The sequence below is a fragment of the Silurus meridionalis genome, chromosome 29 (assembly GCF_014805685.1).
Source record: "Silurus meridionalis isolate SWU-2019-XX chromosome 29, ASM1480568v1, whole genome shotgun sequence".
Classification (NCBI taxonomy): Eukaryota; Metazoa; Chordata; class Actinopteri; order Siluriformes; family Siluridae; genus Silurus; species Silurus meridionalis.
Genome location: NC_060912.1, coordinates 1,242,110 through 1,264,666, shown reverse-complemented (window position 1 = coordinate 1,264,666; position 22,557 = coordinate 1,242,110). Strand labels below are relative to the sequence as shown.

Here is a 22,557-nt window from a genome sequence, read left to right as displayed (position 1 = left end):
GTATCTATCTATTTATCTACACACACACTATATTGCCAAAAGTTTGCGGACACCTGGTCATTGGTATGGTATGAACTTTTTGAGCATCTCATTCCACATTTAGACTCGATATGCTCCTCTAATTCTCTCCACTCTTCTGGGAAGATGCTCCACTAGATTTTAAGAGTCTTCCTGGGGACAGCTGTGTTTATCAGCCACACAGGTGTTTATAAAGTCAGGTACTGTTGTAGGTGAGGAGGTGAGGAGGCCTGGGGTGCAGTCAGTGTTTACATTCATTCCAGATGTGTTCAATAGGGGTGAAATCAGAGCTCTCTCTCTCTCTCTCTCTCTCTCTCTCTCTCTCTCTCTCTCTATATATATATATATATATAAATAATAAGGCGTTAATTGTTTTTTTTACCTAGTCGCCGGCAATTTCTTCCTATTAGTCGACTCGTGAGCGCCTCGCTTTCTCTGCTCCTCTCCTATTGGCGGACTTGGGGTGTGCTGCTCTGCTATTGGTCTGTAGGGAGTTTGGGGGCGGATCCCTCTTTGGGACTGTGTTCCGGACGGAGCACCGCAGCGCCAGTGTTCTTGTTTGTGAATGAAAACCCGGTGTCGGTGTTCCTGATCCCCGCGCTGCACCTGAGGGGGTGAAACACACACACTCCTCGTGTTTAACCTGTACTACAATGTAATGTAAACATCAGGCGCGCGTGTGTGTGTGGGTGTGAGAGAGAGTGAAAGTGTATGTGTGTGTGAGAGAGAGAGAGAGGGAGAGTGAGGGAGACACACTCAGCGCTCAGGCCTGCTCCTGTCCCGCGGCTCGATTCTAACAATAGCCGTAGTGCGCTTCACTTGTCGGGGGAAAGTCTCTCCGTGCCCATGTGAGTCCCGTCCGAGCCCCGCACTCGTGTCTCCTCCGGCCGGCCGGCGCACATGGAAGGCGGTTTCACGCCATAACTGCGTTAAAAGGGACGAGGAAACACTGCTCGGGTTTAACACCTCGGAGAGACAATAGGAGAAAATGTCTCACAGCGGTGCAGGAAGCGGAGCGCTGAACTGGGTGGTGAGTAAAAATACAACCTGGTCATGTTGCTGAAGGTGTAATAAAGGTGTAATAAGTGTAATAAAGGTGTAATAAGTGTTATAACCCCTGTGTGTGTGTGTGTGCGCGCGCGCGCGCGCGAGCTCTCTCTCTCTGAGGTAACTTAGCCTCTTGCTAGCATGTAGTATGATGCTAGTTCAGTGATTACAAAGAAAGCTGCTGAAAATCGCTTTAAATGCAGCGTTATATCGCGGTATAGCGTTTATTTTCATGTTCTAAAATATAATTTCCCACACAGGTTAGTTTCTGTTTGTTTTTCAACGCGTATTGTTATTAATTTTACTCAGATGCTAATAAGCTAAGCGGCGCTCCTTTTGTTTAGAGTCTCACTGGAGCACCGGGTGCACCCCCCCCATACACACACACTTATTTCTTTATCATATTTTAATCTAATTATTTTACAATACAATTAAAATGAGAACTAAATATGAATGAAATGTTACAATTAAAATACGTGTTTTGATTGTAAAGATCGTCGGAATGTCAGAAATCCTGGACTGTGTGTGTGTGTGTGTGTGTGTGTGTGAACGCTGACATACAATATATTATGCAAAGCGTTTTATTATTAAATATAAAACTTTCTGTAACTAAAATAAATCTCAGAGCTGTTAAACACAGTAAACACCTTTATTTGTGTAGTTATTGTGTGATCTGTTTATTAGCGATACACACAGGAGCACGAATCTGTAATAAAAACTCACAATTAATTTAATTTCTATAGCAGATTTTACAGAGATCAATAGTTTATAAAGTTGTACGGAATATAGAATTATACGTTTTTCCCTAATCAGCGAGCGACTGTGGTGAAGGAAAACAGCTCAGAGAGTTCACGACGACAAACCCGGAGAGGAACATCATCCTCATCTTCGCTGCGGTTCCGTCATTGTCGATGTGTAACGTTCGATCGTGGACTGATCCGTTGTAGAAGATTTTTTCGAGATCAATTCCAGTCTGAAATCCATCCTGAAAGTTCTTGAGTTGCTCAGTAACTTCATAGAGCTTAAAATTGGTCACGTGGAAACATCCTCAGCTGCACGGTGTGGTCTTTATCTGAAGAGTTCTCCATCCCGAAGAACTCTTCAAACGAAACTCTCCTAAACAAAAGTTTAAGACACTGTATGTGTCGATAAGCGACACCGTTTCTACGTTATGCATAATAGTGATATAATACGCACGTTATTGCGTGTTACACGGGCCTGGTCCACGGAAGAATTTCCTCACGTGAAACCGGTCTAAGATTGTCGAGATCTGTGTTACACCATCCAGTGATCTTGTGGATATCTCTCTAAATCCTCCAAGCATTATTTATCTTATATATGTATTTATAGGATGGAAAGAAACACAAAAAAAGATGCAAAATTGTACACGTGTATAAAGTTATAATGCACAAAAACAGAAGTGTGAGCATGTGTGAAGTGTGTAATGTAACGTCATAGAGCTCCATAAAGTCCTGCAGAAGAAGATCTGGCTCAGAGGTAGTCTGGATGGGATCGTTTTCAAAAGAGCCAATGCATGTACGTGCATCAGGGCTGGTTTTGTTCTAGATGGAGTTTTTTTTTCTCGAGAACTCGAGGATGTGAAGAGGCAACGGAACTACTCATGAAGACACACTGATCACGTTGGAGTGATTTTCTAATCCGGTTCACTGCTATGCACTAATCAGTGAAGGCGTGACATTGACTGATGATGTCAGATGATACGTGAGAGTGTGTCCTGGAATTATACATACACCTGGAATTTGAGATACACCATATTGTGCATGTCGACCCTTAAAGTCCACCCGAGATCTTCTTCACAGACTCCAACAACGTCTTCACGAAGCTTGATTTGTGCACAGGAGCATCCTCATGCTGGACCAGTGATCGGAGAGGAACATATTTGAAATGTAGATATCATGGTGGTGCACAGCTCAGGTTATTGTGTCTACTCGTGTCTGCGTGGGTTTCTTTCACGTTATCTGGTTTCTTCCCTAAAACATGTCTGTAGTCTGATTTAGTCGCAAAAAGTCATGGAAGCATGTCTAATACCGTTCTCATCGTCACAACAGACTCTCTTTGATAAGAACAATGGCACCAAAAGAGAGGAGGCGAACGGCGAGGGCGGGAAGAGCGAGATGTCCAAGAAAGAAAGCTCCAAGAAGATGTCGGTTGAGCGCGTGTACCAGAAGAAAACTCAGCTGGAGCACATCCTTCTCCGCCCGGACACCTACATCGGCTCTGTGGAGCCGGTCACTCAGGTGAGGCCCAAGTTCTACAGCGGCTACGAAACTAAACACAGCTTCTGATTGTGATACGTAATTAATGTGAGATTATCGCACGCTCATTTCACGCTGTACTTCCAGCAAATGTGGGTTTTCGACGAGGACATTGGGATGAACTTGCGAGAGATCACGTACGTCCCTGGACTGTATAAAATCTTTGATGAAATTCTTGGTAAGTCCATGTTACATCCACTATTAGTTTCCTTATAAAGTTCACCTTACGTGTATTATAGGGTATAAAGACGCTATAGCGCCTCATAGAGCCCAGTATGCTTTTCTATTACCAGTCTGCTTCGCTTTGATTCCAGAAGGTGCACTTGGTTTACATCCTCAAAGCATTTTTTAATATTAATATGAGCAAATATGAAGATTATTGGACCGATTCCAGTATCAGTATCATTAGTCGATTTTTGTTTCACTTAGATTTATTGTTTAAACAAGGGTCTCACGTTTTTTTTTTCTGTGAGGGCCACATCATTTTGTTTTCTTTAACAGGGGGCCGGTCGGTCTGTAACAGAGCGGAGTGACTAGCAATGTTAATATGGAGATTTTAATATGATTTTAAATGTATTATTATGCCTCCTAATTCTAGATTGATTTATTATTTTGCTCTCCGTGCAGCGCGCCGTCTCACGTGTAAAAACAATTCGCCACTAGAGGCCGCTCTTGGCCAGAAATCGAAAAAAAAAAACAATTAATTAATCAATTAAAATGAACTAAGAGACATTTTAGTTTAAAGGTAACCTTTATTATGAAATACAGCTATGACCCCTGGTGTAGGATGTATTTATAGTACAGTCCCAACTTTTTATAAACCAACGGTCGGAATTATAAAGCCGTCTCTATTCTTTGCCACGAGGTTTTAAAGAAACCCGTGCGCTCGACAGAGACATTTATTCCCGAATAGAAGCGTCTCCGATCGGTGTTACGCCTAATGACCCGGTTTATTCATGGATCCAGATTTATCCTCGTTTTTCTTTGCTCCTCACAGTCAACGCGGCCGACAACAAGCAGCGAGACAAGAACATGAACTGCATCAAAATCACCATCGATCCGTGAGTGCCTTTTTTTTTTGTTCCCCCTCCATTCTCCTCGAGAAGCTGAAGCATTTCAAGCGAACATCCTACCACTTAATGAATCATCTCGCGAGGTCACTACCTCGTTCCCTACGCTCTCGTGATAAATAAATAAAGACGACAGCTTGCCCGTGTTGCAGCGCTACATTAAGGCAGATTGTTGTTTCTTTCTTCAGCGTGTTTGGAAGTGTTTTTGCAGCAGGGAGCTATTCAAATGTCCACTGATCCTCCCCTTATTGTTATTTGTTTGTTTGTTTTCCCCCCTCGGAACAGAGCGTATCAGGATGGCATGTGGGCTTCCCACAGGCTTGTTATACTCGCAGAACGAATCTCCTTTACCGCGAAGAGACCGTGCTGTTGTTTCTTTCTCTACACCGTGCTGCTTTCGCAAACAGTGTTAAGACTTTCAAAATAAGACACCGTAATTTATGAGCAAAAGTTTTCGGACACCCGACTTTTCCATTCATGTCTGGTTCTTCTCCAAACTGTTACCACAAAGTTTGAGGTACACAATGCCTTCGAATGCAGGAGCATGAAATTATTCCTTCATTTCTACTAGGAGACCCAAAACCTGTTCCAGCATGACAATGCCAGATCTACAAAGATATGCATTCCATGGGTTGGACTGAAAGATCTCCAGCTGTAGAGCTCAAACCCTACTTAGCATCTTTGGGACGATTGTGAACACTGAGTGCACCCCAGACCTCCTCACCTTCTCACCTACATCAGGACCTGTGGCTTAATAAATCACCACAACCACACTCCAAAATCTAGTGGAACACCTTCCCAGAAGATTGGAGGTTATTATAACAGATGGTCCAATCTTGTGGCCAGGTGTCCACTCCCATTCAGGGTTTTGTGCAGGCTGAGATGTGTTTCTTCTAACGTCTTTTTATCCATGAGGTGTTTCACACAAAGATCTTGTTCTCCACCACTCTGTCTGAAACAATCCCAGAAGATTTGCGGAGTCTGGAGAACTCAGACCAGCCCATATGGCACCAACATATTTTCGACCCCGAGCTCCTGACATGCAGCTGCACGTTTTTTTTTGTTCATTGCATCGATGCCACGTGAATAACTGCACGAATACGCAGGTGTGCAGGCGTAGCGGTTAAAAACGGAGACTGATTGTCGAACAAAATAAATAAATACGACCAGTTCGAAGGCTCCCTGCTTTATAAATAACGGCTAAACTCAGGAGAACGCCAGAGTGCAGAACATTCCCAGGAGGTAACAAGAAGCTGTAGACGAGAAGCACGTTAATGAACACATTAGATATTTAGCTGAGCAGTTTCTCATCCTAGAGAGGGTGATATGAAGGAGAAACGTACCAGAGGGAGACAAATAAGGAGCTGATGGCATGCAGACTAGTCATTTCACCTTCATAATGCGTCAGCCAACCATGTCCTGCACACACACACACACACACACACACACACACACACACAACACAAACAAATCAGCATATTATCCTCATCCACACACCATCTTATTTACCCCTCACTATCCTTCTCACGATGCCTGTACCTCTCTCCTTTCTATCTAACGTGTGTGTGATTTCGTATAGTGAGTCCAACACTATCACCATATGGAACAACGGCAAAGGAATCCCCGTGGTGGAGCACAAAGACGAGAAGATGTACGTCCCCGCTCTGATCTTCGGACATCTGTTGACCTCCAGCAATTACGATGACGACGAGAAAAAAGTCACAGGTAACGCGCTGCATCGCAAAACAGCGGGCCGCTAAACAATACACGTTATTCGTGCCGCCGTCTTCACCCTCCCCCACCCCCCCCCCGAGGCGAGTTTCTGAAAATAATTGTCCAAATTATACATTGAATATGGTTGAATATATTTCTACACAAACAGTTGTTTAAATGTGTTTTTTACACAACAGCACTTATTTCATATAAAGAAAATTCAACATATACAATAAAAGTCCAATATATATAATAATTAAATATTCATATATTAATTCACTATATGGATAAAAGTCCTTATCGAACACCCCATTCCACATTTAGTCCCCACTTGCTGTGGAGATTCATTCAGCCAGTCTGGTGCTGATGTAGGTGAGGAGGCGAGGAGGTCTTGGGGTGTCCCTATGGAACACAGGGTTTTAAAAGCTCTATAGCGAGAGATCTTCCTCTCCAACCCATGTAAAGAATATCTTCATGGAGCTGGGTGCTTTGCGCACAGGTCCATTGTCATGCTGGAACAGGTTTTGGTCTCCTAGCTCAAGTGAAGAAGATTTATGACTTTAAAAAAAATTTGCATACCTCCTGCTTTGAGGTAGTTCGGAGAAGAACCGCACATGGATAAAAAAGTCAGGTGAACCAATACTTTTGTCCATGTGGAATGGGATGTTAAAAAAAAAGCACAAACAAATCCTATGGTCAGGTGTCCACAAACATGTGTATCTGAATTATAGTTTGTGTAGCAAAAAAAAACGGTCTGTTTCGAGTAATCAGTATTCAGTATGTAGTCTCATGCGTGCCCTCTTTCAGCCTGGACCCCTACACACACACACACACACACACACACATTAAATTTGTACGTCTTATCTGTGTTGTACAGGTGGAAGGAACGGCTACGGCGCTAAGCTCTGTAACATATTCAGCACCAAGTTCACAGTGGAAACGGCCTGCAGAGAGTACAAACACAGCTTCAAACAGGTACTGGGAAAGCCACATTCCTGTGAAATATACATTTTACCACGAGAATAGACGTGTGATGGAATGACGGGGGTTTTATATGAATTTGATAGGGTTGTGTGACTTGCTGAGGTGAGTACGGTGTGTGAGATTATCATGGGTTCGCACAGGTATCATCTATGTGGTGGTGGAATGAGGTCGGGTTTTCACTCACAGGTTCCTGGTGGTCTTTAGTTAATATTTTTTTTACACCAGATTGGATACTTTCAAGAATTGACTGTTGATTTTACTATTAAAATCCGACTCTCTGTTTCACGAACTATCGCTATGGATTTTCGAGTGACCTTCCGACGCCGTGGCGTGTTGAGAAATAATCTTTTGTTTTGTGCTCTCCAAGACATGGCAGAACAACATGACGAAAACCAGCGATGCAAAAATCAAGCACTTTGAAGGGGACGACTTCACGTGCGTCACGTTCCAGCCTGACCTCTCCAAGTTCAAGATGGACAAGCTGGACAAGGATATCGTCGCTCTGCTGACGCGCAGAGCCTACGACGTAGCCGGGTCATGCAGGGGCGTCAAAGTCATTCTCAACGGCAAGAAGCTGCCCGTAAGTCTCAATGCTCTTCATGAAGGACATCAGATTCTGGGAACTGTATTATATAGATCAGCCATGACCTTGTGTTTAACATCAGACATCGACACAGCGCTACTTTTATACATAAATAACACCGATCCTTAACTATCCATTTCCAGTGTAGTCCTTCATTCATAAACCCTGCATGCTAATTAGGTATATCTCTAAATTATCAGCATGTTTTACATCATACTAAGCTGTGAGCCCCTGGTTACGTCCGATCTAAATGAAGTCGATGCCTCCAGCTTATTTTATTTCAATTCACAGCAGCAGAAAAACGTAAATGTTTGGATAAGTGACATGACTGAAACATCTGCAGCTGGAGGCTGTGGTTTTATCATTTCCTTTATGGGTGAAAACAGTCTTGTTTCTCAATCATTCATCACCGTACGCAGCAGAGCACAAATTCTAACAGTTATTACTACTACTAATAATAATAACAATCCAGATGGCACGAATAGAATGTGTAGTCTCTTACAGGGCCACATAGAAAGAATAAAAATGTTTGTTTGTATTTTATTTCCCTATTTCAACGTTTGTAGTATAAAGGTTTTTTTTTTTTTATATATATATATTTTTATGATCGTTCCTGCCTACACGAATTTCCTACACGTATATTTCAGTCTCTGTTTTTTTCTACCCGTCAAGAAATTTTTATAAATTAAAAATAAATTTACATTTTTTAAATATTTTTATTGAAAACAAAGATCAAATGCTCATCATGGCCATTAAAAAGTCAAGACAAAACAATTTCCATAAATTCATTTTAAATATAGTACTCCTTACCTGTTAGTGGGATTTCTGGGCGTGGTGACTTCCACACAGTCTGTCTATTCATGGTGATATAGTGGTACATAGTGACAGCCTCATATCATTCTCTGGTTCTAGCCTTGCCCTGTACTTGTTCTTTAGATATGCCAGTGTGGAAAAACCGCTCTCACAAAGGTATGTAGTTGGAAAGGGTAAAAGACACCTCAATGCTTTTACTGTAAGCTCTGGAAATTCTGTCTGGCAACTTATCCAGAACTTCATAAGGGGTTGTGTATCATACATATGCCTCCTGACAGAGTCTGTTGACATCTCTATGAGCTGATCCTCTTCTACAGTAGTTAAACTTGACCCTGCTGCTGCATCATCACTGAATGGGAGCAGGATTCATTTGCTGTCACAGGGCCACTCATCAGAATCATTGAAGTACTTTTGGAATTGAACCACAAGCTTCCTCAAATGCTCACACACAATGTCTTTAATGTCAATGCTGTCAGAATATTCCTCAACTGAAGGGAACATAGCCATGTTACCACTCTCCACTCGTTAGTTACCACTGATGGGTGCAAAGCTAGCCTATCCTGTGTCAGTTTGAATATTTTAGATTTTTAAATTAAATTCAGTTTTCCCACTAATGTGCAAATATTCTGGAAATGTTTGGAAAAATTAATTTTAGAAAAAAGTGATTTTAATAGTGAAATTATGTAGGCTGTCACGGACCACATGCAATGCCGCCGCGGACCACCAGGGGGCCGCGGACCACCGGTTGAAAACCCCTGATATATACTATATCATGTAATGTGTATTAAAATAATAATATAGTAATGCACATTATTGCGTTTAGTTATGTGCGTAACTCGTAGCGTGAGTTTTGGGGGCGCTGGTATAGAGATTTTCTTAACGTTTATGTCTCCAGTGTCAGTTGTATAAGAACAATAAAGCACTTTGGATTTTTTTTGGAAGTTTATACCTCGTTTTTGGATTTATTTATTCCCGAATTGCATGTTGTGTGTGAGTGAGGAAATGATCATCTATCCGGATTTTCCACGTCATGCGTCTCCGCTCACAGGTGAATGGCTTCCGCAGCTACGTGGATCTGTACGTGAAGGACAAGCTGGACGAGACCGGCGTGGCTCTGAAGGTAGTGAACGAGGTGGTGAACGAGCGCTGGGAGGTGTGTCTGACCATGAGTGAAAAGGGCTTTCAGCAGATCAGCTTTGTCAACAGTATCGCCACCACGAAGGTAGCCGGAGCTCTGAGCGATATCACCATAAAATATTGATTATTGTGACGTGAATGATCGATGTCGCGATACGATTTATTTTGTCTTATCGCCCGTCCCTATGTGCCTTCGTGTCAGCCCTGTGGGCCAGGATATCATTTTCACTGCCTCTTTTGACAGGGTGGTAGACACATCGATTATGTCGTGGACCAAATCGTGTCAAAGCTCATCGAGGTGGTGAAGAAGAAGAATAAAGCAGGAGTCTCAGTAAAACCATTCCAGGTTTGGATTTTGAATCATACCACGAGTATTGAGATGTTCGGGCACATTTTGGATCGTGATTGATTCAAAATCATGCACAGCACGATGATGATGAAATCGTTTTCGTTTCAGGTCAAGAACCACATCTGGGTGTTTGTGAACGCTTTGATCGAGAACCCGACCTTTGACTCTCAGACTAAAGAGAACATGACTCTCCAGACCAAAAGCTTCGGCTCTAAATGCGCTCTCTCTGAAAAATTCATAAGAGCGGTAAGGCATCGTTTGATAATGAGGTTGAAAACCATTAGCTTCATTAAGTTTGTACGTGATGCTGGACAAACACACGTGCAATACTGAGTGTAATTAGCTGTCAGTAACCGCTTTCTTATTGCTGTTCAGGCTACGAACTGCGGCATCGTGGAGAGCATCCTGAACTGGGTGAAGTTCAAGGCTCAGACCCAGCTGAATAAAAAGTGCTCTTCAGTCAAGCACAGCAAGATCAAAGGCATCCCTAAACTGGATGACGCTAACGATGCTGGTGAGTTCAGACAGCTTGTGTGTTTTGTGTACGAATGCTGGGACATATGGTGGTGTGAAGCCGTTCTTTTCTTGAAGGCACTTTGTCTTCTCTTACAATTCCTGAATATTCACAGTCGAGAATACTGACTTTAAATAATAAGGATTTATATATATAAATATTCAGCATTTGGTTTATCAATAACCCTTTGCCCCATCATCTTGGTGATGTTCTGGACTGTTTCTTAGGTGGGAAGCACTCGTCTGAATGCACTTTGATCCTCACTGAGGGAGACTCCGCCAAATCTCTGGCCGTCTCCGGGCTGGGCGTAATCGGGCGAGACCGATACGGAGTGTTTCCTCTAAGAGGCAAAATCCTTAACGTGCGAGAGGCCACGCACAAACAGGTGAGCCAAGGTACCGTGATTGTCAGCATATAGATTTAGATCCGGAATAATCGAGCAGAAGAAAGCACCCTGAAACAACATCGGAAGAAAATCAAGTCTCAGCGAAGAACCAACAAGAAGGGGGCACTATAGAAAATCACTAAAACTGAAATCGTGTTAAGTACACGAAATCCACGGATCGGTGCATACCTCGCTTTTGAAGTCACGTTACAGTTGGATTTCGATACAGTTTGGGGGAAGAAACTGAAGAAAACAAGCATGTTGTTTTTTATTAACACTGTTTATTATTATTAACATTTGTGAATGTCAACAGTTTACATTTCTGCCTGGTTTAAATATTTATATTTAGAAATCACGTTTTCATTTAAGTTTAATTGAGTAATTGGTTAAAAAGGCACAAATTATATTGATTAAACGAATAGAAAAGACTATTAAATAGTTTACATTCCATTCGTTAGACCCCATTTGTGAAACACACGTGTATATAAGTGTGTGTTTTACATTGAATGTTTCAATTATCGGAACAATTGCATTTAATTCTATTCGGTACACATGTGCACTGAATCGAAAGTCTTGCACTGTAACGGTTCGATACGGATACATGTATCGTTCCCGCCCTAGTAAAGATTTATCATTGTATAGAGGTGTAGAAAGACAAACAGGACTAATGATATGTATATAGGAACGTGTTTATGATTACAGCAGCAGGTTTACAGTATCAGTGAAATGAAGGTCCATAAAAGTGGAAAGTGAGAATAAAGGAGTAAAAAAGTGCGTTATATTGCGCTAAGGCACTACGGCATGGCGTCATTGTATTGTTCGTTCTTTTTCAAAGATCATGGAGAACGCAGAAATCAACAACATCATCAAGATCGTTGGCTTGCAGTATAAGAAGAGCTACGATGACGCGGATTCCCTGAAATCTCTACGCTACGGCAAAATCATGATAATGACCGATCAGGTGCGTTACGTCTCAAACACACGTTATCTTAAAAAAAAAAGATTTCTTTAGGATTACAATTTTTTTTTGTGTGTTTAGGATCAGGACGGCTCGCACATCAAGGGCCTGCTCATCAACTTCTTCCACCATAACTGGCCGTCTCTTCTGAAGCACACGTTTCTGGAGGAGTTCATTACCCCGATTGTCAAAGTACGAACCGTCGTATTCCACAACTCGATTGTTTCACGTGTGTTCCGGTTTCAGCTTTGATATTGATTATGCTTTGTGCGCAGGCCACGAAGAACAAACAGGAAGTTTCCTTCTACAGCATTCCAGAGTTCGAAGAGTGGAAGAAGCAAACGGAGAACCACAAAACGTGGCATATAAAGTACTACAAAGGTTCGTTTTTTGTTTTTGTTTTTATTCCAATAAATCGGGCTTTAACAAAATTCCGCATGTCGACGAATCCTGCGATTAATTAACAATGCGTGCGATGCAATAGGTTTGGGTACCAGCACGAGCAAAGAGGCAAAGGAGTACTTCGCTGATATGGATAGACATCGGATTATGTTCAAGTACGGAGGAACGGAGGACGACGCCGCTATTACTTTGGTAGGTTTCGAGGTTGGAATTGACACGGTGCAAAACAGTCTCTATTTAAAGAAACAGGAAGTGGTTGCTCAGTGTTTAAGGCTCTGGGATACTGATGGGAAGGTCAGTGTTCAATCCCCAATATATATAAGATGCCATTGTTGGACCCTTTAGCGAGGCCCTTAACCCTCAGGGTTCCTACGCATTTTTTGGAAAAGTATGGAAAAGTGTGAAATTTCCGCAAAGGCTGTGTTTACATTGCACTCTTTTAGACTTGCAGTTTTAATAAAACGCTGTGCATTGACGTGGTTTTGTGTTGATTTGTTACCGAGCTCCCGAATCAACAACCTTCAAGCGATTAATTATTTAGCAATTGAACAGGATACGTCAGAGATTGTAACGTAACGCATGCTATAGTCGGAATTTAAAAATCGCTGTTTCAGATGTGAAATATGCACAAAGATGCATTTTGATGTCTTAGAGGAAGCACATGACAGTCTACGCCCCTCCTGATTGGTTGCTGTGATCGGTAGGAGTTGGCTGTGACTAAATTATGGACTTTCAAAACATGGACGTAAATGTCGATCTGTAAAGAGTAAGCAGAAGGAAACAGTGGCTTTTAAAAATCTTTTTGTGAGATCTTACAATAGTCTCTATGAAGTTAATCATCGCCATCCTTTACCTGTTTGTCTCCTCCATTAAGGCTTTCAGCAAGAAGAAGACAGATGACAGAAAAGAGTGGCTCACTAACTTCATGGAGGACAGGCGGCAAAGGAGGATGCACGGTTTGCCCGAGGTAAGACCTTCCAAACCCTGTCCAGGTTTTCATCCCACACCTCTCACAAATTCAGCCCAAAAAAAAGAAAAGTTTTATCCACACCGGAGCATAACATTGTGTGATTTTCCAACATCCCAGTTCCTACGTTTTTTCTTATAATATCCTCCATCCTTCTTATCTAGAAAGATGTTCCAGTAGATTGTGTGGCGATTTCCTGGGGTGCAGTCAGTGTGAAAAATTTACCCCGAGTAGAATTTAAAGCTCTGTACGCAGGTCCTTAGACCATATGGTGTATGAAACAAGCTTGTTAAACAAAATATCATTCCCAAGCATGAAGAAACCATGCTGAGAAGATGAAGCTATTAATATGAAGGATTTATTTTTATTTTTATTTGTGGACCTGTCAAGATAGTTCTCCAGGTAATGAGAATTGAGATGATCAAAGCTCTTGTAGTAAAAATGATTTGTGTGTGTGTGTGTGTGTGTGTGTGTGTGTGTGTGTGTGTGTGTGTGTGTGTGTATTGCAGCAATTCTTGTACGGCACCGCAACTCGCCACTTGTCCTACAACGACTTCATCAACAAAGAGCTGATCCTCTTCTCCAACTCCGACAACGAGAGATCTATTCCATCCCTCGTTGATGGTGCGTGTGTGTGTGTGTGTGTGTGTGTGTGTGTTTTAAATTTGCAATGTAATTATAATAATAATAATAATAATAATGAGCATGAAAGGCCATGAGTGCAAACTGTTCTATCTTACCACTTGTATAAAGGAAGTAAGTGTGTGTGTGTGTGTGTGTGTGTGTGTGTGTGTGTGTGTGTGTGTGTGCAGGTTTGAAGCCGGGCCAGAGGAAGGTTCTGTTTACTTGCGTCAAGAGGAATGATAAGAGAGAGGTGAAAGTGGCTCAGCTGGCTGGCTCAGTTGCAGAGATGTCTGCTTACCATCACGGCGAGGTGTGTGTTTGTGTGTGTGTGTGTGTGTGTGTGTGTGTGTGTGTCCGCGCGCGCGTTGTCGGGTTAATCGGCACCGTTAGTTGATTGCTGAAACTATTGCCAGAAATCCGTAACGATTTTTCTGGCCTCTTCTTCAGCGGCCTGTAGAGGCAAATCACGTACACCACGCGCTGTTTGTTTTTACACGTGAGATTGCGTGCTGCACGGCGAGCGCTATAATATATTTATTACTTATATTTTATTAATTATATACCTATATTTTTTTATTTCGCATATTTTAATGATTCAGTACTGTTTTTTTTTTTTAGTTTTTTTTTGTTAATAAATACAATACTATTTTACATGAAGTGTGTGTTTGTATCCGTATTAAATTAAAAATCGTTTATCGGCACGTACTATCCAACATAGCTACTGGTAAAATCAGGTGAACTCTATTACTGTCCACGTTATAGTCTTGTTCAAGGTTGTTCGTTTCTTCGTTTCAAGAATGTTTTCTGTTTAGGCTTCTTTTTGTATTTGGAAAGCCATAGGAGATGTTTGGGTCGTAATTACATTTTTCTGCATTTACCAAATCATGTCCTTATAAATATAAATACCTTATCCTCACCAGCAAGCTCTGATGATGACCATCGTGAACTTGGCTCAGAACTTCGTCGGCAGCAACAACATCAACATTCTGCAGCCTCTGGGTCAGTTCGGTACCCGCATCAATGGAGGCAAAGACGCAGCTAGCCCTCGTTACATCTTCACCATGCTCAGGTTTGTTCGTCTGTGAAGAGTGTTCTTTAGATCAAAGGTTCTCAGCTTTGGGTTCTCACACTCATGTGGAGTTAGATTGTGGGTTTTTTTTGTCAGACAACAAAATTTAAGCGATTATTAGAAATTGGACCTGTTTTCTCTGTTCCACAGTCCACTAGCCAAGCTTCTGTTCCCACCCGTGGACTCCAACCTGCTCAAGTTTCTTTATGATGACAACCAGAAGGTGGAGCCAGAGTGGTACATTCCTATAATCCCCATGGTGCTAGTGAACGGAGCAGAGGGTATCGGGACCGGTTGGGCCTGCAAGATCCCTAACTACGACCCACGAGAGATCGTCAACAACATCAACCGCATGCTTGAACACCAAGATCCTTGCCCATGGTAAAAGCCTTATTTCACAGATATGAAATTGTCAGGAAAGGAAGTTCGCGCTAGCTACATTGGTTTGTGGTGATGATTCAAGTTCTTATGGGTTCTCTTTCTCTTGTAAAGCTTCCCAGCTACAAGAACTTCAAGGGAGTGATCCATGAACTGGGCCAAAATCAGTATGTGGTCAGTGGTGAGGTCTCCGTCCTCGACAAGAACACCATAGAGATCACAGAGCTTCCGATACGTACCTGGACTCAGGTCTGGTCTACATTTCAGTTCATATGTTTAGCCTTTACATTATTATAAATAAAGAAAATACCACAAATGTAAGTTAAGACTAAAGGCCAAGTTTGGCACGACCCACCTTGTACCCATGTCCTATGGTCCGATTTGAGAAGAAATTTTCCTTCTTTATGCCACATGCAGGCCTATAAGGAGTCAGTATTAGAGCCCATGCTCCAGGGCACGGAGAAGACCCCAGCGCTCATCTCTGACTATAAGGAGTACCACACAGACGCCACAGTGAAGTTTGTGGTGCGCATGTCTGAGGAGAAGCTGGCCCAGGCCGAAGCAGCAGGCCTCCACAAGGTCTTCAAGCTACAGTCTTCTCTCACCTGCAACTCAATGGTGAGACCTTTCACACTAAATAAAACACACTCGTGAGCTTATGATATCATAAAGTTGTCATACCTCAACTGGACAAAGCATTTTTTTATATATAAACCAGAGCTTTTATGGTATCACTCAGGATTGAATTGAGCTGTTCTGACAGGAGGTCGACCGATAGTGGATTTTACCAATACCTATTTCTAGGTTGGACCATACTTAGTAACGCTCAATTGTACAAAATTACAAAAATAAAAAACAGTACTGAGTCATGAAAATGTATATGTAAATATGTAATGCATATGTAAATAAATATGAATATATTCATAAATACATTTGGCAGACGCTCTTATAAAGAGCAACTTCCACCACATTCATACAACTGAGCAGATATGGGGTTAAGGGCCTTTCCCAGGGGCCCAGAAACAGCAACTTTGTGTGGCTAGGATTTGAACTCGCAACATTAAAAGAAACTGTATGTAGTGTCTGACTCGCCTCTAGAGGCGCTCAACTCTCAACAGACGCAACACAGAAAAACTATTGCCGAATTCCAGCAATTAACTATCGGTGCAGATTAATCATCAAAACCGATTAATCGATCGACCTCTAGTTCTGACCTTTATTACAGCTCACAAATAGAAGCTTCAAAAACCTCAAAATATATTTCTATACTGTAAACATTACAAAGTTCACTTTGTATGTACATGAATATCGTGTATATGTTCCTCTCTCGTAGAAAGGCGCATTTACTTCACTGTGAGTTTTTTTATTTATTTTATTTTAAATTTACAGGATTTTTTAAAGCACCACAAATGTTTCTCTTCCACGCACAATCATGAGCTTTGGTCTTGTCTTTTCTGGTTTAGTCTGAACCGAATTGTCAAAATGATATCCACTATACGAGTCTCTCTGTGGTGTTCCACGTGTGTAGGTGCTGTTTGATCACATGGGTTGTATGAAGCGATACGAATCTGTGAATGATATACTGAAGGAGTTCTTCGAACTGCGCTTGCACTATTACAAACTGAGGAAGGACTGGCTGGTTGGCAGTCTGGGTGCCGAGTCGGCAAAACTCTCCAATCAAGCACGGTTTGTGCTCGAGAAGATCGAAGGGAAACTTTCAATCGGTGAGATACTTTTATTTATATAACAGAGCTTGTTATTTGGATGGATGGATGGATGGATGGATGGATATATATATGTAAATATATATACAGGAAATAAACATAAAGGCTATAGCAGTGAAAAATGTAAAGACACTGTTGAAAAGGTGCAATAAATAAATAATGCTGACGTTATAAACATATAAATTGGGGTATATATTTTAATAGGTTTACTGTTTAGTCATATCAGTTCAAGTGCAGGCCATAAATCTAATCTAATCTAATGGACAAGGATATTCATAGGCTGTGTCTGATTTAATTCTAGACTATGACACTTTGGTGTTTCCCCATCTGTCATATAATATCAGTGTTTCCTCTCCGTAAATCAGTTTGCTCACAGCGTGTGTGAACATTCTGTCCCTATAGAGAACAAGACTAAGAGGGATCTGATCCGGATGCTGTTGCAGAGGGGGTACGAATCTGATCCGGTGGCAGCATGGAATAAAGCTCAAGAGAAGGTACAAGACACACACACACACAATTAGTGATACATTCTTCATCCATCGTGTGTTAAAGCAACCAACCTTTTCAGCCAAATGTGGTTCTTCCTCAAACTTGGAGACACACAATTGTGTAACGGCGTCTTTGGATGCATTTGTCCCTTCACTTGAACTAGGAGATCCAAACCTGTTCCAGCATGACGATGCTCTCCTGTTTGGAGGATCTCCTGCTTTAAAGCTCTAAACCTTATTGGACACCTTTGGGATGATTTAAGAACGCTCACTGCTTTTGTCTATATATTGTGTACAGATCGATTCAAAATTCCACTCGATCAATTTCTGTCTGTAATTTCATAATTTCAGGCTTTGGAGGAGGAGGATCGTGATGGCAACGTGAGCGACAGTTCAGTCGACTCGGGTTCCTCGTCAGGTCCCAATTTTAACTACATCCTCAACATGCCTCTGTGGTGCCTGACCAAGGAGAAGGTGGACGAGCTCCTCAAACAGAGAGACATGAAGGTACATTGCAACAGGAAAAAAATCTTTAGACAACATTCATCTTGCATGCAGTCTTAAGATTTCTACGACTCTGAAATGAAGGAGTGTTTGAACTGTCCAATTTGTAGACACTCCCTAGAAGCCCTGCCCATTTGCAACCATCTCATATAAGCAATCAGAATCAATGTGCTTTTTCGTGCTGTAATTTCAGAAAGCAGAACTGAATGAACTGCAGAGAAAGTTGTCAGAGGATCTGTGGCGAGAAGACCTGGCTGTGTTTATTGAGGAGCTGGACGTGAGTCTTATGCCTTATACATGCTTTACTTAAGAGTGGTAGAAGTAATATTTTAATGTTCACGTGACTATTATGCGAAATTACAGAGTGCAGAAATTTCATCGTTTTGATCCTAATAGAATTTTAAAGAATGAAAATTATGAGCTTGTTAATATTTTAAATGCTTTTGAACTTTCCTGTGATTCAGCGACTGGAGGAGCAAGAGCGAGAGAATAACAGCATGGGAAAAGCAGTAAAACTGGTTAAAGGCAAAGTGGGCAAGCCTAAAGTGAAGAAAATCCAGCTGGAAGAAACACTGCCATCGCCCTTCGGTCGGCGAATAGAGCCTCAGATTACGCTCGCCATGAAAGCTGACGCCTCCAAGAAGATGACTAAGAAGAAAAGGTTAGAGAGAGAGAGAGAGAGATAGTTGTAATAACCAGTTATTTTAAATTCACATTATTTTAAGAATATAAGCAATGCCTTATGTTTTTTTTGCACCATTTCTACTTATATTTATATCTACTATATGTAATAAATATATTGATTGTTTTTTTCGATTCAACAGTGAACATTTTATGAGTTGAAATGAGTTTGAGTGTGTGTACATGAGTGTGATGTTCCTCCAGCCACTCTATATCTGTATGTACGTGTGCCTTCCAGGGTGATGCGGAAATGTCAGTAAAGGTGGAATTTGACGATGACGGCATGATGGACGCAAACGGTGCAGCAGGAGACAATTCGATGATCTCACCATCTGGCCTGCCGAACCCCGGATCCAAACCCAAAGCCCCTCGTGTTAAAAGGGAGAAGAAGGAACCTGGTAAGGAATAAAATAACATCAAAACACATTCCTTTTCACCAATCGAGACATTATAATTTTATACAGCATGGTTTCTCCCGATCAGGAGCTCCGAGACAGAAGAAGACCCCGGGTGTAGCGAAGGTCACACCTAAGAAGGTTAAGAAGAGAAACCCCTGGTCAGATGATGACGAAAAATCTGACAGCGACCTGGATGACAGCGAGCAGCCTGTTATTCCCAGAGATACGACTTCCAGGAGAGCTTCAGGTGTGTGTTTACCTTTTTCTCCATCTGCTCGCACTGTAGAATCCTTTTACGCTGAAAGCCAGATGATGCAAGTTAAGTGCAAGTGCTGTGTGAACACATTTCTTCATCCCACACAATTTTCCTCTGGCTACCAGGTTTCATCTAAAACAGCTTCTCTTTTCACATTTAGCCTCTATTTGCTGTTATATTAACCTCCACTCCTCTGAGGAGATGTTCCTCTAGATTTCAGAGTGTGTTCTGGAGATTTGTGTGTCAGCGTTCCAGGGTTCAGATCAAGATCTTAATGTCCAACCTGTATTTTAAATCTTAATGGAGCTGGCTAATTCTTTTTTTTGTTTTACATCACAGCTGCAAAAGCCAAGTACACCTTTGACTTCTCCGAAGAAGAGGAGGACGATGAGGTGGACGCCGACGAAGACCACGATAACGAGCCACCCGCTTCGCCGGTCCGCTCATTCAAAGAGAGCTTCAGCACTGCGCAGAATAACAACGACGAAGAAGAAGATGACGATGATGACATTTTCCCTCCTAAACCAGCAATCACTTCGTACGCGAATTTTTAATAACGTTTATCCGATTTTCCTTTTTTTTCTTCTGTCATTCATTTATATCTCATTTCTAAATGGTTGTATTTGTAGGTCTGCACCAGAAGTCAAGAAGAAGAAGGAGCCAGAGAGCATATTCTCTTCTTCCAAACATACCTACTCGGAGAAGAGCAGTGACAGTGGTATGTGTGTGTGTGTGTGTGTGTGTGTGTGTGTGTGTGTGTGTGTGTGTTTCAGTCCCCAATAGTTTTTATACACATTTAAACAGGACCAGATTCACATCAAATTATAAACGTGTCTCGTGTGTGTTACAGAAGCGAAGTCTGACAGTGAAGATGACAGGGACGCGGCGTTCTCGTCTTACTCCAGCAGCTCAGCGTTCGAGAAAACATCTCCTGCTAAGAAAGGTTAAACATTTATTCTCTTTTTTTAAATAGCAGCTGCTACTGCACTTCGTTTTAGACGCTTTGGACGAAACAGTTGGAACGTTTAATGTAACAAAACATTCAATACACACTCGCTGTTTATTAGGAACACCTGTACATGGTACAGCTGTTGGTGCCAGATGGGCTGGTTTGGGTATGTTAGAAACCTCCAGGGATTTTTACCCTAAAACACACTCACACACATACAGAGCGGTCTCTGTGGTTACCTCAAAAAGATTGGAAAAACAAAAACATCCAAAATGTAAGTGGCAGTTCGCCTGGCTGAAGAAAGAGCATTGGAGAAGAAAAGCATCTTAGAAAACATAAGTTGTCCAACCTTGAGGTGGACAGGCTTCATCAGGAAAATACCACATCAGGGTTTCACTCCAAGAACAAATCTGAGATTCAGGCTTCCATTTCCAGATCGGGTCCAATCAGGTTCTACCTTGGCTTCCATCAGGTTCCAACACTTTTTTCATCAAGTTATACATCAAGTTCCACATTGGGTTTCTGAATCTGAAAATAACAGGATCATGAATCTGAAGGTGTAAAAGAGTTCCCTGAGACTATGATATGATGAAGGTCATATGAGCGTCAGTTCCTGGTCTTATTATGCCACATTTTGCGTCATGGTTTCACATTACTACCATTATTCACGCTTTTCTCGCTTCACATTGCAGTTAAGAAGCCTTCCGAAGCGGCGCCTAAGCCTCGGAAACCTCCCGCCAAACCTAAGAAACCAGACACCTCTGTGTGGGACTCGGACTCAGACACGGCAGCTAAGAAACCCCTGTCTGCTCCATCACTCAAAGGCCCGGGCAAAGGCAGGGGAAGAAAGAGGAAGAATTCTGATTCGGAGGAAGATTACAACCCTGTGAAGAAGACTGGAAAAGCTCCGCCCAGCAAAGTGAGTGGGGACGGGAACAATGATTCTGTAGCTATGACTTATTTTATTAGATTGTAAAACTCTTCCATAAGTAAAGGGATTATTATTTTAATTGAGTTATACCGAATTAATGGCCTTTAATTATATATTTTTTTAAATTATTTACACAGTGTAGCACACAAATCACTCAGCAGGTGGCCTTTATTCAATCAATTTACTGAATTAGACACTCTGGTTTTAATTTAGCCACTCCGATACATTTGAGTCACTGTCACATTTGAGTCACTGTCACATTTGAGTCACTCTGTTACATTTAAGTCACTCTCACATTTGAGTCACTGTTACATTTGAGTCACTGTTACATTTGATTCACTCTCACATTTGATTCACTCTCACATTTGAGTCACTGACACATTTGAATCACTGTTACATTTGAGTCACTGTCGTATTTGAGTCACTGTCGCATTTGAGTCACTGTTACATTTGAGTCACCGTCGCATTTGAGTCACTGTGTTTTGTTTAAATTACTTTGTTACATTTGAATCACTGTCGCACTTGATTTACTTTTTTACATTGGACTCACTTTAGCACTTGAGTCACTGTCACCTTTGACTTTGTCACACTGAGTAACTGTTACATTTGAGTCACTCTGTCTTGTACTAATGTAAAGCGCTGAGCGTTAATGGCAGACGTTTGTGTTTGGGTGCAGAAAATGAAGAAGGCAGCCTCAGACGAGGACGAGAAGGATGTGAACAGGAAGAGTTTCAGCCACCTGGACGCCTCTCGTGACCGGTCAGGACGAGCCAAGAAAGAGGTCAAGTACTACAACGAGTCTGACGATGACGACGACGATATGTTCGATTAGGCAGCTTCCCAGTACACACACACACACACACACACACACACACACATTCGCTTGATACATCTCCTGTCTTTTGTCCCGCAGACTTTTGTACATTTCTTCACTTGCCAGGTTTTTATTTTCTTTGTGACGTTCGGCGCTTTTTACTGTGTAGCTGTTTTACAATTATTATTATTATTGTTATTATTAATATTATTTTTATTGTTATACAAGGTTTTTTTTTTTTCATCAATCTGTAATTGTCCTAAGCAGCTTTTAGAATTTTAGACTGCGGTGCTCCAGCACATTTTAAATGTCGAAAAGTTAAGACCCATGTACCTTTTGAGATGAACTTGGAAATAAACATGAACTGTAAAAGTGTTTGTGATCGTCTTTATACAGGTTTATAAACAATACCCTATGGTTTCCATAGCAACAGCTGCTTCACAGGGAACTTCACGGTGTAGAAAAATGTCCGATTCTCTCAAGTGTTGTTGTGAAGATGATGTGAAGTTTTTTTTGGGGGGGACA

General features: G+C 41.7%; 1 protein-coding gene across 1 annotated transcript; it reads left to right on the top strand.

Moving 5' to 3' along the window:
- Positions 1 to 521: 521 nt before the first annotated feature.
- Positions 522 to 22,404, top strand: top2b (DNA topoisomerase II beta). Its single transcript, XM_046843744.1, has 35 exons — positions 522 to 1,048; positions 3,135 to 3,323; positions 3,429 to 3,519; positions 4,339 to 4,402; positions 5,991 to 6,136; positions 7,002 to 7,099; positions 7,476 to 7,688; positions 9,553 to 9,726; positions 9,886 to 9,987; positions 10,099 to 10,236; positions 10,366 to 10,504; positions 10,732 to 10,889; positions 11,725 to 11,850; positions 11,929 to 12,039; positions 12,123 to 12,228; positions 12,332 to 12,441; positions 13,124 to 13,216; positions 13,726 to 13,840; positions 14,029 to 14,150; positions 14,761 to 14,909; positions 15,060 to 15,287; positions 15,398 to 15,536; positions 15,705 to 15,905; positions 16,816 to 17,011; positions 17,414 to 17,505; positions 17,851 to 18,006; positions 18,197 to 18,280; positions 18,468 to 18,663; positions 18,921 to 19,082; positions 19,168 to 19,329; positions 19,678 to 19,876; positions 19,968 to 20,056; positions 20,189 to 20,281; positions 20,980 to 21,206; positions 21,895 to 22,404. The coding sequence occupies exons 1-35, from the start codon at positions 1,007 to 1,009 to the stop codon at positions 22,048 to 22,050; spliced, it is 4,866 nt and encodes a 1,621-aa protein (XP_046699700.1). The 5' UTR covers positions 522 to 1,006; the 3' UTR covers positions 22,051 to 22,404.
- Positions 22,405 to 22,557: the final 153 nt, after the last annotated feature.